Source organism: Cinclus cinclus, chromosome 1, assembly GCF_963662255.1.
Source record: "Cinclus cinclus chromosome 1, bCinCin1.1, whole genome shotgun sequence".
Taxonomy (NCBI): Eukaryota; Metazoa; Chordata; class Aves; order Passeriformes; family Cinclidae; genus Cinclus; species Cinclus cinclus.
The window spans coordinates 5135825-5157576 of NC_085046.1; the positions used below are offsets into that span (position 1 = coordinate 5135825).

The 21752-nt window shown below is 42.6% G+C and overlaps 1 protein-coding gene across 5 annotated transcripts in view; it reads left to right on the forward strand.

The window, feature by feature from the left end:
* The window catches only part of LOC134051962 (sodium channel protein type 5 subunit alpha-like), a 169166-nt gene extending 164155 nt beyond the window's left edge, over nt 1-5011 (forward strand). For all 5 annotated transcript variants that reach the window (XM_062506103.1, XM_062506129.1, XM_062506111.1 and 2 more), the window contains 4 exons: nt 665-806; nt 1256-1356; nt 1850-2120; nt 3777-5011. In XM_062506103.1, the coding sequence (XP_062362087.1) occupies nt 665-806; nt 1256-1356; nt 1850-2120; nt 3777-5011 (1749 nt within the window). The remainder of the gene's footprint in view (nt 1-664; nt 807-1255; nt 1357-1849; nt 2121-3776) is intronic.
* Nucleotides 5012-21752: the final 16741 nt, after the last annotated feature.

Here is a 21752-nt window from a genome sequence, read left to right on the forward strand (position 1 = left end):
TAGCTCATGATGGCAATTTATTCTGGTACTACATGTGCACAAGTGTCCTCCCTGCTGCTGAATGAAACTCATGGATTACCCACAAAAAATATGGCATTTAGGGAATGTCCCTTGTTTTAGATACCAGGAGCTGATGGGGAAAATATGAGCACTGTTGCCAAACATGGCAGGGGTGACTTGAGGTTATCAGACTGTGTTGCTCAGTTCTTCAGCAATAGACCTTATTCTATTCCACCCCTCATTAAAAAAAAATATATACTTAAAAAACCAGTGTTTTTCAGTAGGATTCAGTTGTACTGCAATCAGACTTCTGTTTTGTTATAAGTGCCGTTAGTTCATTAGGACAATCTGAAAATTGTTTATTTTCCGCTTCTGGGTTCAGACTGAGAACATTTTGTAGGATTTATTCTGGAGCTGCCCTTTCTGGAGCTGCCCTTTCTGGAGCAGTGTGATTCCTCTGACAGTGTTGTGGAAGTGCTGCTGAAATGACTTTGTCTTCAGAGACTTCAGAGACTGAGGAGAGCTGACTGCTCACAGGACTTACAGTATTTTTCTCATGTTTCATAACTTTTATTTCCAATGGACAGCATTGTTCTGACTGCATCAATATTTTGATGTGTGCAGAGGTGGTGTCATTTTCACACTTTCCCTTTTCCCTTTGCAGTGCGAGGAGCAGCCTGAATGGGAATGCAATTTATACATGTACCTTTACTTTGTGATTTTCATCATCTTCGGGTCTTTCTTCACATTGAACCTCTTCATCGGTGTCATCATTGACAATTTTAACCAACAAAAGAAAAAGATAAGTAGTGCATATGCTACACATCTTGTGACTACTGCAGGGACCAAGGCCAGGAACAGGTTTCTCAGCAGTGGCTTTGCTACAGCATCCTTGAGATCAGCAGTGGCAGAGCATCTGCAGAAACCACCTTGCAGGACTTGTACGAAGGCACAGCTGTAGCCATCCCTAGTGTCCCTAGAGCATGAACATCCTGAAAATATAGGGTGGGGCATTCTATTCCTCACAAAGAGCTCAGGCAGAGGCGATCTCTGGCACAAAATGTGGCACAGGGGCACAGACTGGCCTGGTGTCCTCTGTGCACAAACACTACTGTCCCTCTGAGCAGTCCAACCTGATGAAAGCTACATTAAACGGGAAATTAAACAGAAGAGGATTCACCCTTGAACTTTGGAAGGGGGCAGGGGTGAGCTGTCTTCATCAAAAGTAATAGTGTTGTTCTCACCCTATACTTAGGTGGCCAGGACATCTTCATGACAGAAGAACAGAAAAAATATTATAATGCAATGAAAAAGCTGGGATCTAAGAAACCTCAAAAGCCAATCCCAAGGCCACTGGTAAGAACAGCATAATTCATTTGGACTTTGTGCACTAGCTGAATGTTTATTTACTAGAATAACCACTGTTCAACTCTCCAGTGGAGGAAGGTTTATTGCTCTCAGATGAAAGGCACTTAATAATTATATGTTTTGGTTTTGGATGATATTTGCAAATCCAGTGACCTGTGGTACAAAATTCCCTCTGTTCTGCAGGGTTGACTAACATTGCAATTTACATGTGCCAGTTACATATGCCAGTGGCCACCTGCCTGCTCTGAATAAATTCATGGCCACAATCCAATGTCTTGTTTACAGTAATTTCAAAAAGCATTAGGAGCAAATGGCCTTGAAAACTCCATCAAAAAAAAGTCATCATCACTTCTAAGTTTATGAAGTTCCAATTAGATGCAATATATTGTCTGTTTTCCTCTAATTTCTGATCAATCAGGAGAAAATTGCATAATTTTTACATGACTCAAATTTCCCAACTAAACCTTATCCTTTCCCCCAGAACAAATATCAAGGTTTTATTTTTGATGTCGTCTCAAAACAAGCCTTCGATGTCTCCATCATGATTCTCATCTGCCTTAACATGGTTACCATGATGGTGGAAACAGATGACCAAAGTCAAGAAAAAGTGAATATCCTCCATAAAATCAACATGCTTTTTGTTGCCATCTTCACCGGGGAATGCATCTTCAAAATGCTGGCTCTGCGACACTACTACTTCACCAATGGCTGGAACATTTTTGATTTTGTGGTTGTGATTCTGTCCATCGTAGGTAGGTGACCCTGGATCTTCACCCAGACTCCAACGTTAGAAAGGCAGACATAAAATTGATTAGCAAAGTTTGAGGGTTGGTGTAATAGTATATGCTTTCAACTCAGAAAATTGAATCCTAAACACAATTTTAATTTGTAATTATAACTAGCATTTTGCTTAACAAAAACTGGTTTGATCAGCAAAATTAGGAGGTTTATCAAACTCTACACGTAATGTTTGATGGTGGTAAAACATGAACTGGCCACCACATACACTTAACAGCAGTTCTGCACAACAGCCAACAACAGAGAAGTAAAAAAGCCACGTAAACGTGGCACATGTGGGTTTCTATTGCTTTGCTATTTGCTTTTTATTACAGAAGTTTAAAACAGTCCTTTAGGGAAGGTTTAGGCAGGGCAGTGAGCCTGACTTTTCTCAGCCTTGTCACTAGAGTTCTGCGTCCTTGTATAGTCAAGGGATGAAACAGAAAGATACAGTTTTACTGTTAGCTTGTGCCATTTGCTTTTCTGCAGCCCCAAACAGAGAAGTATTTAGATGCTAAAGAATGTAGGCCAAATGAATCCAAGATCCTGCCAAAAGAGTTTTCACTAAAGTTGCATGTAGAAGCAACTGGAAGATGATGAACTGATCCAGTGAGCAAAAGGAGCTCAAAAATTTAACTTTTCTGAAAAAAAAGTTTCCATTTTGAGGGAGAGAACAAGTGAATTAAAAAGTGTTATGTTAGGAAAACATCAGCTGATACTCCTGCTGCTCTGAAAAACCCTGTAATGGACTGGGGAAGCTGCAAGATCCCAATGCAGATCTCTGGTGCTCAGGCACCCATTTGTGCTTTGGGGGCATTGACCAGTCTGGATTCCACAGGTTTGGGTCACCCAGGGACCGTCACTGCCACACAGCTGTCACCAGAACCTTGAGGTCAGATGCTCTGGACATGCCCATAGCACACAATTATTAACCAGAGCTGTCATGCAGTTCACAGTGGGCCATGCCAGTGAGCCCTTTTCCTGTCAGGAAACTCCTGACAGGAGCTCAGCATGACCCAGTGCATTCAGGGACTTGGCATTAGATTGTCTGGACCAAGTGTTCTGCTCCTGTAGGAAGAGTTTAGTACAGGGGTGCAAGCTCATTTCCTTGCTTGCACAGCCTCAGCCCTTAGTTCCCTCCCAACCCATCAGGAAAACTGGAAAAATTTATAAGCAAACAACCAAGCAAGTGAATACGCAGGACAAACCTGCACTGTTCTGGTGGTAAAAAAAAAACAGGCCCAACACACCAGCATTTCTGACTCATTATTTTACAGTCAAAAATGTTGTCATATCAGACAAATTCTGACATCTGCACTCAAGATAAATTTGTCAGGTGGGTCATGGCCAAAAAGCTGCAGTTATCTGTGTCTTGACTTGATCTTGGTTTCTCATTACCAACAGAAAACTTTCCCTTAATAAAACTGCCACTACCATTCTTTGCTTACGGTCTCACAAGTTCTTATGGATTAAGTGGGCATGAAAAAGTACTGGTGCCTTTCCCTTAATTGTGAGCCTTCCAATCTGGGCAACTTTCCATTTATTTTCTCAATAATCCTGACTGTTTTAAAAGGAAAGCCTGGGATTATTTCCCATGTACTAACTTGCTGTATGCCTCTTTTCTTTTCAAGGCACTGTACTTTCTGACATCATCCAGAAATATTTCTTCTCTCCCACACTCTTCAGAGTCATTCGTTTGGCCCGGATTGGCCGGATCCTGAGACTCATCCGGGGAGCCAAAGGAATTCGAACTCTGCTCTTTGCCTTAATGATGTCCCTACCTGCTCTGTTCAACATTGGCCTCTTGCTGTTTCTGGTCATGTTCATTTATGCCATTTTTGGCATGGCTAACTTTGCCTATGTGAAGAAGGAGTATGGGATTGATGACATGTTCAACTTCCAAACCTTTGCTAACAGCATGCTCTGTCTCTTCCAAATCACCACGTCAGCTGGCTGGGATGGTCTTCTCAATCCTATTTTAAACACTGGACCACCGTATTGTGACCCAAACCTTCCCAATGCAAATGGTTCAAAGGGAGACTGCGGGAGCCCTGCTGTAGGGATTTTATTCTTTGTTACGTATATAATTATATCATTTCTCATCGTTGTAAACATGTATATAGCCATTATTTTAGAGAACTTCAGTGTAGCCACTGAGGAAAGTACAGAGCCTCTAAGCGAGGATGATTTTGATATGTTCTATGAAATCTGGGAGAAGTTCGACCCCGAAGCCACTCAGTTTATTGAGTACTCTGCACTTTCAGACTTTGCAGACGCGCTGTCAGAACCTTTGCGCATAGCGAAACCGAACAAAATCAAACTGATAGCGATGGACCTACCCATGGTCAGTGGAGACAGGATCCATTGCTTGGATATTTTGTTTGCTTTTACAAAAAGGGTGCTAGGAGAATCCGGAGAGATGGATGCCCTTAAAATACAGATGGAAGAGAAGTTCATGGCAGCGAATCCCTCTAAGATCTCCTACGAGCCGATTACAACTACTCTCAGGCGGAAACAAGAAGAGGTCTCTGCCATCGTCATCCAGAGGGCCTACAGGAGACATTTGTTCCGGCGCTCCATGAAGCAGGCATCCTACTTGTACCGGCACAGAACTTTGGAAAGCAGCATCCTGGAGGACGATGCACCCGAGAAGGAGGGTCTCATTGCGTTCATGATGAACGAAAACTACGGCAGGCCAATAGACAAGTCAGAAACTCTGTCCTCCACCTCTTTCCCTCCATCCTACGACAGCGTCACCAGAGGCACGAGTGAAAACCTCCAGCTGAAGATAACGGACGTGAGCAAAAGCGATGAGGCTATAGATTGTCTTCTCTCACCCGACAAGGATAAAGAATCAATTGTTTAAATGTTTGTTTAGAATGCTTTAAAACATTGTTTACAGAATGTAATGCTGTAACTACACAATGATTGAAGCAGCCTTCTTATTAAAAATTAGTTGCAAAAGAAACAGTGGAGTTTTTACCCTTAACTACAGGAATCTAATAAGTCATATAACATTTGACCCTGCTCTTTTAGACTTGGCTCAATATTTATATTTATATATGCACAGGAAGATACTATGCAGGGTCATAGCTGTTATATCAATGGTGTGAATAAGATTAGGCTAGACTGTAAAACAGTAAACACAGTGTATATCTCTCCACAGATAAAGCCTGGCTGTATATATTCATTTAAGGTCTTACTCATATTAGTGTGTTTACTTATGGCGATGTATGACCTTGCATTCTAAAAAAAAAAAAAAATCACAGCTGCTGTAGCAAAATGTAACACTTACTGTATATGTTGTGAATGGTCTTTCATAAATTTATTATATTTGATATTTTTTTACTTAAAAAAAGAAGTCTCTTTTTCCATGGAGATTAATGATCCTTACACTCTTCATGTTGAACTCTTGAGTCAAGGTATTAGGAACTTATGGGATCCCCATCACTTCAAGAGAAAAGTTGATGCAAACAGAAGTATCAAACATGTAAACTGTTGATTACACTAAGCCCTCCCTCTTGGGATTTGCAACTGCACATCAGCAGAAACACACACACACAAAAAAACAAAACAAAACAAAAAAAACAAAAAAAACCAGAAGCGAATTATATTTAAAAAAAGAGACAAATGGCTTGTTCTATCCTTCAGGAAACTAGATAATAATGGATTCTGTTTGTAAAACTGTTAATAAAAGCACTAATTTTTTAGTATGTTTCAAGAATCTGCTTTGAAATCTGCAATCAAACTCACCATAGAAGTAGCGCATCACATTTGTGTGTAGTGATCCAAAGCACCCTCTAGGCTGGCAAAGTTTCTGTTAACGTAGTGGGATAAGTTATATTTTCCCCAGGAACTCTAAGCTGAGCAGCCTGATTTGGAACTCTGTGCATCAATTTACTGAAAAAAAATATTACTAATACTACTAATAGTAATAAATCAATGCCAACTGGGCCGTGCAGAACGGCTGCGACAGTGTGATCGAGATGTTGGGAGGGGAATTACTCCTGGATCTGTACACAAATTTTGAGGGTTTGAATCCTTTTAACTCAAAGTCCGTCTTTCATTTTCTCAGATAGTACAGTTAGATTTCTGGGGAAGGACAAGAAATACAGGAACCAATTAAAAACATCTACTAGATAGTAGCTGTAGCCTCATTCCTGTAGACAAAGTAATATTTACAGTGGATGTGTCCTTCAGCTTCAGGCCAAAGAAATGACAATGGGGTGAAAGGTGGATGTGTGGCTGTAGGAAAGTATTAGAGGTTTTTACGTGCTAACATAGATTATTTATTATCTTTCAGCCTCGATAGAATGTGAGAATTTATTTATGGAATATAGAGACATGTCCATCATTACAGACAAGTTCTTTCTTTTTCAAACTAATTGTTCTTGGGTTTGGTTGGAGTTCATGGAAAATCTTGAGATTTCTGTAATGAGCCATTGCACTTTAAAGGAAGAGTAATTGTGCTTTTTCACCTTGGAGAAGAAAAGATATCAAGAATGTATTTAAGGTGTATTGTCATTAACATTTAGTTACATCCCAGATTGTGAAGGAGTCAGAAAATCACATGGGGGTGGCAACAAAGAATTAAAGCAACATGTTACAGTCAAGTTTATCTATGGCCATTGTTATCTGTCCTCTAAACAAGTCAGAATATGTATGACAACATGTCAAAAGGATGACAATGTATCTGTGTAAATATGGGCTAATATGTTCTCTCCGTTCATTGAGAGGTGTCTCAGGCATTCACTTGAGAGTGGTCTATCGGTTAATTCAGAGGATTTGCCATCAGGATTCCTGGGGTCTATTCCTGATTCTTACTACATGATTTTTAGGCAAATAATTTAACCTGTCTGTGCCTCAGTTTACCCATCTGTAAAATGGGAATAATAATACTTACCTACCTCACAGGGGTGTTGTAAGACTTTCTGATTGCAAAGTGCTATAAGGGAATGAACCATGCTATATAAGTATTATTATAATCTTGCTCTCTTGCCCTTTTAACCCCATGTCTATGGTGTATAATATAGGGCTGTTCCTCTGGGCATTTTGTTGCCTTTAAATCTTGTATGTAATTAGATTCTAACTTAAGGGCACTACTTGTTGTTCCTTGAAGTAAAAACATTCTTTATTCCTCCCCCCCTCCCTGCCCCTCACCTCCCCCAAAAACTCAGAACTGCTCAAGGCTTCTCAATTAGAGAAACTTTATATGAATTCCCTGTGTATTTATGCTGTAATGTTATTCTGACTGTACATATCACCCAGAAAGAGTATGCGATTTTTATATTTATATGCATATATATATACACACACATACGTATATCTATACATATATATGTATCTTGTGAGTTTATAGAGTGGCTGACACTCAGAGGACACGACTTACTGATTAAAATGTTTTCTCCTCAATGGGATTTATCGATCATTAGCAACAAGCTGCTGCCTATAATGAAACTGTTTAATTAGAAAATAGTACATTCATTACTTGCTGAACAAGCATTTATTGGCTGACAACTAGCAAAATTATTTTCCTTTCAAGGCTTTAGAATTAAAACAAAAATTAAAAGAGGGGGAAATACTAAGGAAAAGGATAATTTCTCATGTGATTTCTTTTCATGTATGATGTAAACTGTCTGAAACCCAAGGAAAATGCCAGCCTGCACTCAGTAGTGAGTTGTTGGTTATGCCGCTTTAACAGTATTTTAATTATTTGCAACTTATATTAGAAAATACTCAACTGCTGTTCTTATTAAGAGTCAGGCCCAGCAATGAATAGAATGTAAAGAGACAATTAGCTGGTCCCCGATTTTATTAGAGAAGAGCCCTTCCTTTGGTCATTTCAGCCTTGAGTTAACCATTTTATTGTCATTACTGTGAGACCCTATAGTACTGATGCAATTACAAATGGTTCTTTTAGCCAAAACCTCTAAAAAAAAAAGCAAAAAAAAAATCTGAAAGAGGGTCTTAACTTTAGATGTTTACAGTGCAACTTTCTAAAATGGAATTGTAAATTACTTTCAAAAACCTTTGTAACTGGAAGGTCGGTTTTCTATTGGGTTTTGTATTGTTCTCTGGCACGTTCCTTTAGGGATGACGAGGGAATGTTATCTTTCTATGGTATGCAGAACTCCCCTTAAAAATATCAAATAACCTCAGTTGTAGATCTTTGTTACTGGAGATGCCGATCCCAATCGAGACATGATACAACCTCCCAGTGCAGTGGTTTAGTTTAAGACACTAACTCAATATTGGCCCACACTGTCTATAAGCATGGTGAGTGCTGCCATTTTTTTCTGTTGATTTGTTCAATAAAGGCTACCACATGAATCACTCAAGCTACAAAAAGAGCAAGGAAAATATCAGCCAATATCATAGGACATATTAAGCTGTTTGTACCTGGAAAAATTCAAGTTTATTATGTTTCTTTATTAAATAAATAAGGATAACAAATATTTCCTCTGCCTTTTTTTTTTTTTTTTGTTATGTTGTCAACAATTATGTTATTATTTCTCTGGCTCTTTTTCCACATACTTGTTTGGGAAATGCATGGTGACTTTTGCTAGAAGGTTTGTTGATGAAAACCCCTCCAGTTCATCTTATATTGGAAGGAAACATACAGAGCATTAAAGGTTTGATCTGAAACTTCGTGAAATCAGTGGAGATTTTCTGGCTACATCAGATGAATTCAAAGCAGATTCAAAAGTCTCTTCTCAAACAGAATCATTTATAGTATGAACCCAACATTGATATTTCAACCCATCCTGCCCAGTAGAATTAGCTGGAGGATGAAAACTAGTTTGAACTGCAATGAAAAAATTCAGTCAGACCTTTGGATTAGATTAATAAAATCAGTTTATAATTCTGTTTTATATCAGCCTGGGGCAGCCTGACTTGTGAAGAAGACTTTTTTTTAATAAGCATTTGCTAAAATATATCATACAATAATTTGACCTCTGAGTCAATGTTTATAGAATGAATCTGTCTGAAATTCAGAAAAATATTTTTTTGTTGGAAGGAGCAGTTTGCTGAAATGAGAATTCTCCATGGAGACATGTCAGATTAGTTACGGAAATTCCTCATTAGAATTTGTGGTCAAAATTCCCATGTGGAGGAAGTTCAGTGTCATGATCCCCCCCAGGAAGATTTTCACATCTAGATTTTTACCAGAATTGCCTAATTTCTATAGATGTGTTCCCATCACTGTGCTAGGGGCTGCTTTGGCTTACAGGACTCTCCTTATTTTCATGCAGGTCTTGGGAAAGTTTCCGAAGACTTTCAGATTTTCTAATTTTCAGGATGAAATTTTTAAAAAACCCCAAAATTTGCCAAATGGATTTCTTGTTTTCCAGACCTAGCAAGGAACTTGGAGGACACTGTATCCTCAAAAAAATATGGATTTTTATTTTTTTTTTAACATGGAATTACTTGGGTTGGAATGAGCCCAAAGCATCACCTAGTTCCTAATCCCCCCTGCCATGGGCAGGGACACCCTCTAGTAGACCAGGTTGCTTCAAGCCCAGTCCAACCTGGTCCAGGATAGGGCAGCCACAGCTTCTCTGGAAAACCTGTTCCATTGTCTCATTAATTTTTTCCTAATATCAAATTTAAAACTTGTAGCTTAACCACATTAATAAGTAAAATTAAGCTGATTTTACAAAGCAGCATAGCTATTAATTCAAGCCTTGGTGCAATCCATGAGTTTGGAGTCAGGGCCTGCAATTTCTGGATTAATTTTGAGATTTCTTTTTCTTTAGTGGTTTCTGTTCCTTTTTACTTTTGATGCAAAGTTTCTTATTAAATATCAAGATAACTTTGGAAAAAAGTCAGTGTTAAGAGAAAGAGTTAACAGCAGCACCCAGGCAGCTTTCTTAGGAAAAGTCACATATTGGTAATTTGCTGGAGATCAGAGGAGGCTTTTTAAAGTCAGCAAACATTGCTGTAGGAAGGGGAGAAATGAAGAATAAATGCTTTGCAGTGCAAAGTCTCCGCTGGGCTCTAAAGAACACCCATGTAGGATGGCAGTGTCGTGTTTCTGGCACCAGGAATGCTTTTTCCTGCTGTGTGCCAGGGGTGTGGAGACTAGAGCAGAACTGGATTTATAACTGGAGAAAACAGGCAGGAGCACAGCACACGGAGAGGAAGCGCCTGCGGAGCGGCTGCTCCTTCTTGTCAATTCTCCCATCGAGCCGTGAAAGACCGTGCATGCCGGGTGAAGAACAAACATGGAAATCCTCCTGAGTGTTTACATATTGCAAAGAAATAGCAGCCGTGTCAAAGGGAAAGCATGTGAAAGCAAATAGTCCTCGGGGAATAGCTATTGGCAGCCAGCAAAAAAATGCTTCACAGTCAAACGTCACCGATAACCCCACGAGGGCTGGAGGTGTTGGGCTGTGGTGCAGGCATGGGTTTGTCAGCACCTCCGCCTGAGCTATTTTAGCCAGCTGACAAGCAGGGCTTTGGGCAGCCCCTGGCCCACGTGCTTTTGCCATGGCAAAGTTTCTGAGACCGCTGCTGCAGATGTTTTTCCCTGGAATCTCATTGCTTTGCGTTGGGTTGTGAGTCCCAGCCGGGTCAGAGCACCGGAGTTCCTTTTTTCCTAGAAAATAACTGCAGTCCCAGAAACCACTATCCAGTGTTCAAACATCAGTAGAGGGGCTTAAACAAGATTTTTATTCAAAAGAATCGTCTTTTCCTTCTTTTTCTTCTTCTCATTATTATTATTACTAGTACCACCATTATTTTATTTTTAATGCTCCAAAACTACAAGTTTATGTGATCTGGTCATATTTTCAAGCTTTCTGTTTTTCTAACAGCTATGTTAGTAAAAAAAAATAGGGCTTTCAAGAGAAAAAAAACAGAAGACACAGACAATAATGATAAAACTATGCATGATTCTAAAAGTTTAAAGGTGATTTGAACTCTGTAGCTCTACTTTAGAACCTTTGTGGCTTCTGTGGAATCTCATTTTCTCTAAAGCTACAGGGAATTTAGCAATTCCCATAGGGAAACCAGGTTTCTAACACTTTTTTTTCACATAGATGGACTGTCCCTTCTGCACAAGTTTGTCTTAATCCTCTTTCAAAACTTGCAGACCAAGCAAAATTAAAATAATTTTCAATTTTAGCTCAGGGACACGCTGTGTTCATTATAAGAATTTCTACAGAGGATGCAAACCTTGTGCCACAGGCTACAATGCAATATGGGACAGTTCAGTCCCTGGTGACAGTGTTGGTCACATAGACTCATTGAATCTTGGAAAAGTTTCGGTTTGAAAGGACCTTTAAAAGTCATCCAATCCAACTGTCCTGCAGTGAGCAGGGACACCTTCCACCAGACCAGGCTGCTCAGACCCCCTTTCAATCTGGCCTTGAACACTTCCAAGGATGGGGCAGCCACAGCTCCTCTGGGTGACTTGTTCTAGTGCCTCACCAGCCTCATCATAAAAAATTTATTCCCTATACTAGTCTGAATCTCCTATCTTTTAGTTTAGAACCATTACGTCTTTTCCTATCACAACAGAACTCCCCTAAAACATTTATCTTCCTTACAGGTCCCCTTTAAGTCATAAAAAAGCCATGAGTTGCAGGCACAGCCATGCTAAACTTTAAATAGGAGAGGACATCACCTCCACCTGTCCTTGCCTTACCCCACAGGCCAGACAAGGCAGACAAAGAGCCAGTGGGAGCTTAGATCAAATTCCTTTTTCCTATTACTTGAGTGGGGACTGAAGGGATGCTCTGGGGCTTGGCTGAGTTTGTTGGAGTCTGAATTTGCTGGCAAGTTTTCTGGAAATTCTTTGAGGGAGGCAGAAGAGAAGTAGGTCCTTCTTGTGAGGAAGTGGGATGCTGTGGTTTGAGGGTGAGTTGCTCTGGATGTTGCACGAGGAGGTTTGTAGCTGTGCCAAGTGATTCAGCAGCTCTGTGCTGCACATGAGCAGGGTCTTCTCTAAAGCCTCTGGTTGAAATGGGGTAAAGATAATTGAAATGGGATAAAGATAGTTGAAATGGGGTAAAGATAGCTGTTTCTTCTGTGCAGTAGGAGAAGGGAGCTTCTTACCCAGACAGGGAAGATGTCAGCCTTCAAAGGAGGGCAGGTACCTCTCAGGACCCACCTGGCTGCTACTATAATAATACGTCACAGGGTCCGTACACCTTTGACTCTTTCTCCCTTGGCCTGTTTCAGTCCAGTTTGATTGAGGGATGGATGACTCAGAGATAAATGAATTCCTATGAGTTTTGCAAAAATAATCAACTGAGGAAGATGTGAAAATCTGGAAAGCAGGAAAGGTTGTAAAAAGAGGCCAGGTCTTAAGGAAAGATAAAACATTTCCACACAGAGGCACAGGTAGGTCATATAAACACCTCACACAGGCAGGAAATATAAATGCCTCATACTGTAGGAGGAACAATTAATTTGCATTTGCTTTGCCCCCAAGGACTACCAATTCCATGACACAAAACCGAAAAAAAATATGTTTTTAGTTCTGGTGCCCTGAGCTTTGTTTGGATTGACTTCATTATCCAGTGGGAAGGTACTTGAGATGGAATGTATTTTATTTTTTGTTTTCCAGGAGGAGCTGGGGTGATAGCTATGCGTCTTAGAGGTAAGATCCTCCCTGTGCCTCTTTCCACAGCTGTACAGCTGCAAAGTGCTTCTCAGAAAAAAGTTGAAGGGGTTGAGAAAATAGTGGGAGAAGCTAGGTGGGTCTTAGAAGTTTTCAAGTACCTTGATTTGCTTCTGTAGGAGCAGTTACTGAATAGTGTGGTGGGCAGGTGAAGGGGGTAATCTCAGTAGTGATGGCACTGTCCTAAATCTCTCACAGGAGGTGACAGTCACCTGGGTAGCATCAGCAGTGATGCAGCTTGTGAGCAGCTCAGGGCTGCGTGCAGTGCCACCACAGACACCTCTGCGTGTGCACAGCACAGGTAACTGCTTGTCTGCGTGCCTGCTGCTCCAGGAATCATTTCTCTCCACAGAAATGCTGCAGGGTTGAGCTGGGCAAGCTCTCCAGCCCCGGGATTTCACTGCACTGTCCTCTCCAGGCAGTGAGAAGGTGCAGAGGGCAGCAATCTCCATGTGTTCCTGTCAGTGGGGCTCCAGCAGTTGGATTCACCTCCCAGAGTTCATCACAAAGCACCGTGGTACACTAAGTCAAAAGAGAAGATGTGGTGAGCTAAAAAATATGTCCACTGGAAATAAGATCCTCTTAAGTTATTTGGTTTTTAAAACTCGTGGCTGTGTTGGGGAACTTGGACTCAAGTCCTTCTTCTCCCCACTGTCAGAGGAAGGCCCCTCTGAAATTCTGTAGTATTTATCCCCAGTGATGTTACTCTTTTGAGCAATTATAAGCCAAGCTGTTTCTCTCCTTTCCTTACAGGAGGGCACACTGCAGAGATGGATGTTAGTATAGGATACAAAAAAAAAAAAAAAAAAAAAGCCCTGTTTTAAGGCCAAAATTTTTTGCCATTCAAGCCATGGTGAAATTTATTTTGCCAGGAGTGGCTGCCTGGGAATAAAGCAGCTCCTTGCAATGCCAGGAGAGCTGGACTGAGTGAATTATCCCACTGTCCACTGAGAAGACAACAGAGGCCAGAAAATGCCTAACTTCTCACTCACAGAGGCTTTCTAGGCTTCAGGGAGGACATCTTTCTCTTGCTGCACAGTTGTACGAGAATGGGAAACACTCAGCTGAAATCGTGTTTCTGACCCTATTCTGAGCCTGACATTGGACTGCCTCAGTGCAGCCAAAGATACATTGTCCCCCTTCAAAACAGGAGTGCCTGCTCAGGGGTCCACAAGTCAGGTGTGACCACCAAGGACAAAGCCCCAGTTTTTCACTCCACTGCTGTCCTATCCTACTGCACCGTAAGAAAATCTTGCCTTTCACATCTGGGATGCATATGACAGGAGACTTAAACCCACAAAGGCTGCAAAGCTCACTTTTGGGTAGGGTCTTGAGGACTTAACAGCTTCAGGAGCAAGAGTGTGAGCCTGCTACCCAGCAGCTGTGATCCCCTCTCACCTCAGCCTCTCTGGGAAGGATGGGAACATCAGCCTGAAGATTAGTCAGCCTTCACATTCTTGGAGTGTTTGGCATAGAAACACTCCTGGACACTGACAGGGGGAAGGTAGAGAGCTACCCAGGCCCTAAAAGGTGGTAAATGTGGCCCTGGTCCAAGTCTAACAGGGCTGGTAAGGATGTTGCTTTATAAGGTTGCAGAGACACAGGGAGGGATGACTTGCTGCTTTACCCCTCTCAAGTCCATTCAGTGTTGTAACTTGTATTGAGAAGGGTGGACAAAGCACACTCCTTTGTGCTCACACTGGACTCCCCTCCTTAGTTTCCTCTGAAAGGAATTTAAGTGTTTAGAACTGGTGGGGGGGATTTTCAGTAAAACTATATTGTCACCTCCATGTAGGCAAGCAGGACATGTCTTCCTCAGCATTCTATCCTGAAGTAAACACCAAAAGAAGTTAAAAGAAACTTCCCAGAGTAAAGAAGGAGATGAAACATGATCTGGTAGCAATCCTTTTATCTGATGATGTTTGAAATTATGAATCTGAGCTTTTTTAATCCTCTCCATTCTTGGTGTAGGCAGTTGATGCTTGCAAGTATCACAGTTCTGGTCTCAGAGCTGTGTCCAAATCCCTGAAGCCTGAAGCTTAAGGTCCTTACCCAGCTCTAATTTGAGAGCTTTGACTCTCACACCAGCTGACTGTGTGGATTAAATGCATGTAAATACCTTCATAGTGACTGGCAAAACATACTCGTGATGCTATCCTAAATTGGGATGCTCTCCCTCCAGGGGTGTCAGTTTGATGTTATCACCTACTCAGCAGATAAATCCCTTTATTGAAGGAGGGAGAATTCTTGCTCTCCATCAGGCCCACAATCAGCTTCTTTACCCTGTCAGTCTGTTTTCTCCTCTTCCTTGCCATCACCAAAGCTGGTTTTCCTAACTCTGTGAAGATGCTGCTATTAATGCTTCGATATCATCTCTATTTCATCTCAGCTTGCTGTGAGTCACTCCAGTGTTTGCACCTTGGTGCTCTGTCTTACTGGTCTATGAAAGAGCCAGGATGAGAGTTTCCATTCCAAACACTCATCTCCCTCCCAAGCTAATGGGGTCAGACAGGTCTGTCTGCAAGGCTCAGATTTCCTTAAGGGCATCATGTCACTGACAAAAGCAATGAGAAGCTGGTTGCTTCAATGTGAATAAAGTATTCCCTGGTTTACAGCTCTGTCTGCAAACCTGGGCACAAGGCAGTACCTCGCATCCAGCACGAGACATGCTGCACTCCCTCTCTCCTCCAAAATGCTTGAGATGCCCTGCACTGGTTCCAAACACTAGTTTTCTGTTAATTTTCCTCTTTGTAAGGATATACATTAACTTCCAACCATTGGGTTTGGGTTTTTTTTTACTCTGTCTTTAGCTTTTAAGTGAGCCAAATAAAAGCATGCCCTCTGTTAAATCAGTCATCAGTAGTTTTGGGGCAGTGAGACAGTCTGGTTTGTTAATCTGCATGGACCACATCTCGGGCTGTGTTTGCAGCTCATATGTTACATTCCTCCTTGGTACCAAAGTCAGACACAGGCTGCTTTTCTTGCCAGAGGCTTAATAGGACAGCAGGACTAAACTCTGGTTCTTCTGAGTGGGGTCTCACCTTCCAGCCTGCTTAGCTGAAGAAGTTCTTAGTCTGGACCCTCAAAATCATGTCTGGGAGACTGACCTAAATCAGAGCTGTCCCAAGGATCCTTCCCTGCTCACCTATCAGGGCATGCTGCTAGACCTGTGCCTCCCAAAACCTCCAAACCTTCCTGGATGGGAAATGGCTGCTGGAAAAATAAATGTTAGTAGAACAGGCAGCTGGAGATGGGAGACAATCAGAAATTGGGAAAGGTATGAGGGTGCAGAGGGATGAAATATGGGTGGCATGGGATGACCTGGGGACAGCACCAAGCAGGAAGCACACAGAGAGGAAGTGCTGCAACACTCAGAGCAACTTTGTAGTCTGGATGATGGTGTGGCAGCACTGAAGTCTGTGTCTGGTTGTGTCTTGTTCAGTGGCATAGGAATAATCACTCTGACAAGGGGCTCTTCCAGCCGGGGAGAAGCCTGGGAAGTTCCCTAGGACAGGCTGTTTCTCCATCTGTTCAGTCTCAGTGAGAAACCTGGCTGGTTTGTCAAGCTACCAAAAAAGGTGATAGATGGTGGTTTCAGAGCTCTCCTTGGTAAGCTCCCAGAAACTGGGGAATCTGGGGACGGGAGGCCTGCTGATTTGTTTCCCCTCTAAGTCTAAACAATATTTTAAAATATATTTTAAATAATATTTTTTAAATTATAATATTTAAGATAATTAAGTTTAAGATTTAATTAATTATAATTTCAATTATAACATTAATATAATATTTTAAATACAATATTTTTAAAATATAATATTGTAATATATTTATAATATTTAAAATGTTATATTTATTAAAATAATATTTAAGGAAAAAAAACCAGAAAAGCAGAGCTCTGCATTCATGTGTGAGTATACATGGAAATAGGTGGTTTCAGAAGGAATTTCTGAAAGCAATTCACCTGGAGAGGACTCCTCATCTCCATCCTGGGCTTTTGAGGACATTTCTCTGAGCCAAAACATGTTCTTCATTTTCTGAGGATGGAAAAGGTAGGCTATTTCATACTCTAAAAATGAGTGCAATGTCAGTGAAACCAAAGCCACAGAAGGGCTCAATTACACTTGTATTACAAAGTAACCACAAAATCTAGTGGTGGTGGGGTTCAAATGTCTGCTGGCTTGCAAGATGATGACCACAGAGAATGCAAAGCACGAGCTGGCTACTGCTGTCACCACTCCTGGGCAGCAAACCTGCTGGGCCAAAATGCCATTCCAAGCAATGACCCAAGATGTGAGTACAGTTTGGTGGTGGTGTTGTTGATTCCTGCTTGTTAAATCTCTTTATGTTCATCAGCGATATTCCTTGTGCTAGGACAGCTCACTTCGCTGTGTGACAGCAACATCATCCCAGGACCCAAGGTCACAAGGGGACAAATGCATCTGACTCAGCAGTAAATCCACTTTCCTTCTCTCCCCATGTGCTGCTGAGCCACAAAGGGTGCTGTGGGCAGCTCTCCCTACAGCAGCTGTCTCTGTGTGCCCAGCAAAGAGGCGTCTAAGAAATCTTGGTGTGTCTCCTGCCACACTCAGCAGGAAGGCTCAAGCTGCACTGCAGGCTAAAAGTGATCTAGCAGCAGGGCCAGGAGGTTCAACACCCAGTCGTCCTTGTCATAGCACATTAAAAGCCAGTGATCACTCAGCTGTGAGGGAGCAAAGGCTTTCATGTAGAGCAAATGTAATTTCTGCTGCAGACCAGCACGAGAAGCAGTGGGCAAGTTCCAGGAGTGAGCTTTCTGCTGACACTTGCAATCTCAGAGAGGAAAACAAGCCAAGGATTCCCCTTTTCCTCTCAAAATGCTTTCTGAAGAGCAGTGGCAGTGGATGTCCTCCAGCCCTGGGGCAGGCTCAGTGTGTCCTGCTGCCCATGGCTGATGTTTGGAACTCATGGGATCCTTCATGGGAGGCCACATGGCACTCCGAGAGTATCGGCCATGCCAAGGTACTCTCAAGAAACACCAGAGCTCCTCACCCCTTTCCCTCCCCCAGGCATGGAGATCTGCAGCTCATCACTGGTTAATTCTTGGCCAGGATTTTCCCTAACTTTCAGTGAGAGTAGTGCAGCCAACAGATGGTTTACTTTCAATAGTTGAACAAAGTCCCAAATTCAGATTGTTTGGGCAACTTTATGTTAAACATTTTGACTGAACCAAAACTATGTTTATATTTATTAAGGGCAGCCTTGGCTGAAGACACCATATTGAAATGTTGTGCTCAAGCATTTGTACTCCTCAGTTTTCTCTCTGAATATGCTGTTCCTTTATCTGCCTTTTGTTGCATTAAGATTCAGGCTACAATTTCAATCTTTGGTCAAGCTTGGGCATCCAGCTCACACCAGATGTCTCTGGCAATACAGGCAAAATTTAATTCCTCTCCAGTAGCACTCTAAAGCTCTACCATGACCTGGATGTGGGAGTCTCTGTTTCTCACTGGAGTTTTTGTAGCACCTGGAAGTGCCTCTCTATTGTGAGGCAGTGAGCACAGCTGGGAGCACTGTGATTACAGAGGGAGGAAAGATGCCCCAGATCTGCCCAGATCCAGCCTGCTCCCCTAAAAATCCATGTCAAGCCCATTCCTGGCCTTGAGCAAAACTAGCCTTTGTCCCAGGTGGCTGATGCTGTAAAGAACCAAGGTCAACGAATATCTCTTCAATGCATATATTCTTAATATTCTACTGACAATTGAATTATACCCAACCTCATGCATATTTGAAAAGGGAGTTGAGAAGTATCCTGCTGTGCATCAGCAACTAAAAGCTGTTACCTGAAGCCTGCTTGATCTGCTGTAACATTTTATGGCTCCTCTGCCATGTTAGTTTTCCCTGGAACAGCCTAAAAGAATGACCACTGTCCTAGAGGATTTAGGTGGCAATGGTGATGTCAATAATCACTATAATCACAATAATCATCCTTCCAGACACACAGTGCAACGTGTGATAAATACTTCTCTGGGTATTGCTGGGTATGTGGGACTCAGCCTGTGGGGTCATGATAAGTTGCAATCCCATCTCTTGTTGCTTTCCCACAGAAGCAGAGAAGCTGGGTTGAAGATACATGGCTTGTACTGCCCAGTGCCAGAAATGCCATGGCACCCTGGACCTGCCACTCTTCTACCACAATCAGCTTCATTAAAAGGTCACTGCTCTTCCTCCTGTGGTTCAGCACCTCTAATATCCTCGATTAGGTAACTACTGAACCATTTGTGGTGGGATTCAGCTGACAGCTGCTCTTAAACAGCAAATAGATGATCACCTGCTCTTGCATTCAATGTGAAGGAACAAACCCCCTGTAACCATGTAGCTCCACGCTTGTGTCTCTCACTTTAAGGACACAAACCCCTAAGGACAGCCTGCACACATGTTTCTTGTGGGTTAGTAAATATTCACATTGCGACAGCCATTGCTGAAATGTGGTCACTTCTGGGAAGCAAAGCAGCTGCTGTTTACCAGGAGAAGGGAGGATTTGTGGTTTGGACAGTGGCTGGAGCCCAAGATTTTATTCTGGTGACACCCCTGCTAGGAGCTGCAGCATTGTGTAGACATGCCTTTGGGAAATGGATATTACACAGCTCAGGTACTGATGGCAGTGTGAACACAGACATGAGGCAGAGCCCTCTGTGCTCTGATTCTTCTGCTGGCTTGGGGACATGTTTCGACCCATGCTAACCCACATGCTGTTCTAACCTGGAAGTCAACAGGCTTAAAATGAACTCAGGTATTGCTGGTTCCCAGCCCCGAAAGGTCCTGAAATGCAAACACACGGTTACAATGCAGAATAGACCCTTGAAGAATCTTTCAGTAACCTCTGCCCATTGTGATACGGGAGTGTGTGTACGCAGATGAGGTGGAAGGGCAAAAAATGGAATAATTACAGTGTTAATTAGAAAGTAACACATGTCTGCAGCCCAGCAAAGTCCAATCCTCCTTAGGTTAAGGCTCCATCTGACCTGTCACTGTTCAGGACTGTGAGTGAAGATATTGTTACTCAGATGAGACTGGGAAGTAGGATGAATCTCCTGGGTAGGCCTTCCCAAGGCACATTATGAGGCAAATTTTTCCCAAAGAAGTGGTGGATACCCTACCCCTTGAAGTGTCCAAACTGGGTTAGGTGGGGCTTTGGTCAGCCTGGTAAAGTGGATACTTTCCTACCCATGGCAGGGGAGTAGGAACAATATTATCTTTAAGGTCCTTTCCAATCTGAATGGCTCTATTTATCTATGTATGAAATCTAAGGCACTTGGACAGCTTTCAGATCTCCTTTTAGCTCCTTTCTCAGAAATGCCCCTTCTCAGTGGGGATTTAGAAAACAAATGAAGTAAATTGGGAATTTTCCTAGAGCTCCCTGTGGAGAGATGGGATATCCCATGGTGCGTAAGCCATGACAATGTAGCACTCCTTCTTATCTCCCTGCCTGTCCCAAGCGCAGAAATAACAAAAGGCTAGTTTTGCCAGATACCAGAAACAAAAAAAAACCAAACAAACAAACAAAAAAAAAAAAAAAAGAAACTGGAAATGGCCAAATGGGGATGAGTAGGAGGTGGCCTGATGATTTTTTTACTTAATGAGGAAAGGGATCCAGTTGGATCCTATCCCTAGTATGGCTTACCCTTTTCTGTAAAGGTAGCATGAAGTGCAGGCACATATCTCAAACCAGACACCACCAGTGTTACTAGAAATGTTTGTTCATTTAGTCTTACATCTGGATGAGCTTTATTTAGTAACCAGACTCAATAGGTATTTTAATGGGATCCAGATGTGAAACAACCTTTAAGGACTAACAAGGAGAGGTCTGAATCTGCTGGGTGCAGCTCTTCCTCATCTATCACTCTAATGTGATGTAGCAGCCCAGGATTTTGGAGGGATGTGCTGGGAGTCATCAGGCAGCAGTGACTGTGTCTGTCAAACTGCAGGACACTTGGGAGGCTGTTTGCAGCCCCTGGGGAGGGTGAGGACTGCATTGATCAGTCAGACACAGAAAGTTTCTCAAGGGTGGAGACAGGGAGCAGCGCTGCTGTGAGCAGCAGCTGGAGATTCTCCTTCTGCTTCCCTCCCATCTACCTACCTGGAAAAAACTCAGCAACAGATGGCTCGTGAGATTTCCTGGATGAGAGAGCAGATTGGGGTTGGTAAGGTAGCATTTTGATACTGAAAGCTTCTCCAGGCGCTGTCCCATCCCCATGATGACATCCTGCTGCACATGACACAGTGCCAAGTCACAGCTCTGGAAAAAGTGACCTGATAGGTCATGTAGACCTTATAGACTCGATAGGCCAAACGTGGTGAACCACAAAGGAGCATGAAGAAATGTGCAGTCAGGCACTCAGCCACCGGTAAACCTCAGACATCCTGGGATCACTACATCATCTCCCCCGAAAGAGACACCCTGTCTGACACACTCCTGTCTGACACACCCTGACACACCCCTGTCTTACACACCCGTGTCTGACACACCCCTGTCTTACATACACCTGTCTGACGCACTCCTGTCTGACACACTCCTGTCTGACACACTCCTGTCTGACACACACCTGTTTGACACACCCCTATCTGACACACCCTGTCTGACACACCCCTGTCTGACACACCCCTAACACACACCTGTCTGACACACCCCTGTCTGACACAGCCGTGTCTTACACACCCCTGTCTTACATACACCTGTCTGACGCACTCCTGTCTGACACACTCCTGTCTGACCCACTCCTGTCTGACACACTCCTGTCTGACACACCCCTGTCTGACACACCCCTAACACACACCTGTCTGACACACCCCTGTCTTACATACACCTGTCTGACACACTCCTGTCTGACACACTCCTGTCTGACACACTCCTGTCTGACACACACCTGTTTGACACACCCCTAACACACACCTGTCTGACACACCCCTGTCTGACACAGCCGTGTCTTACACACCCCTGTCT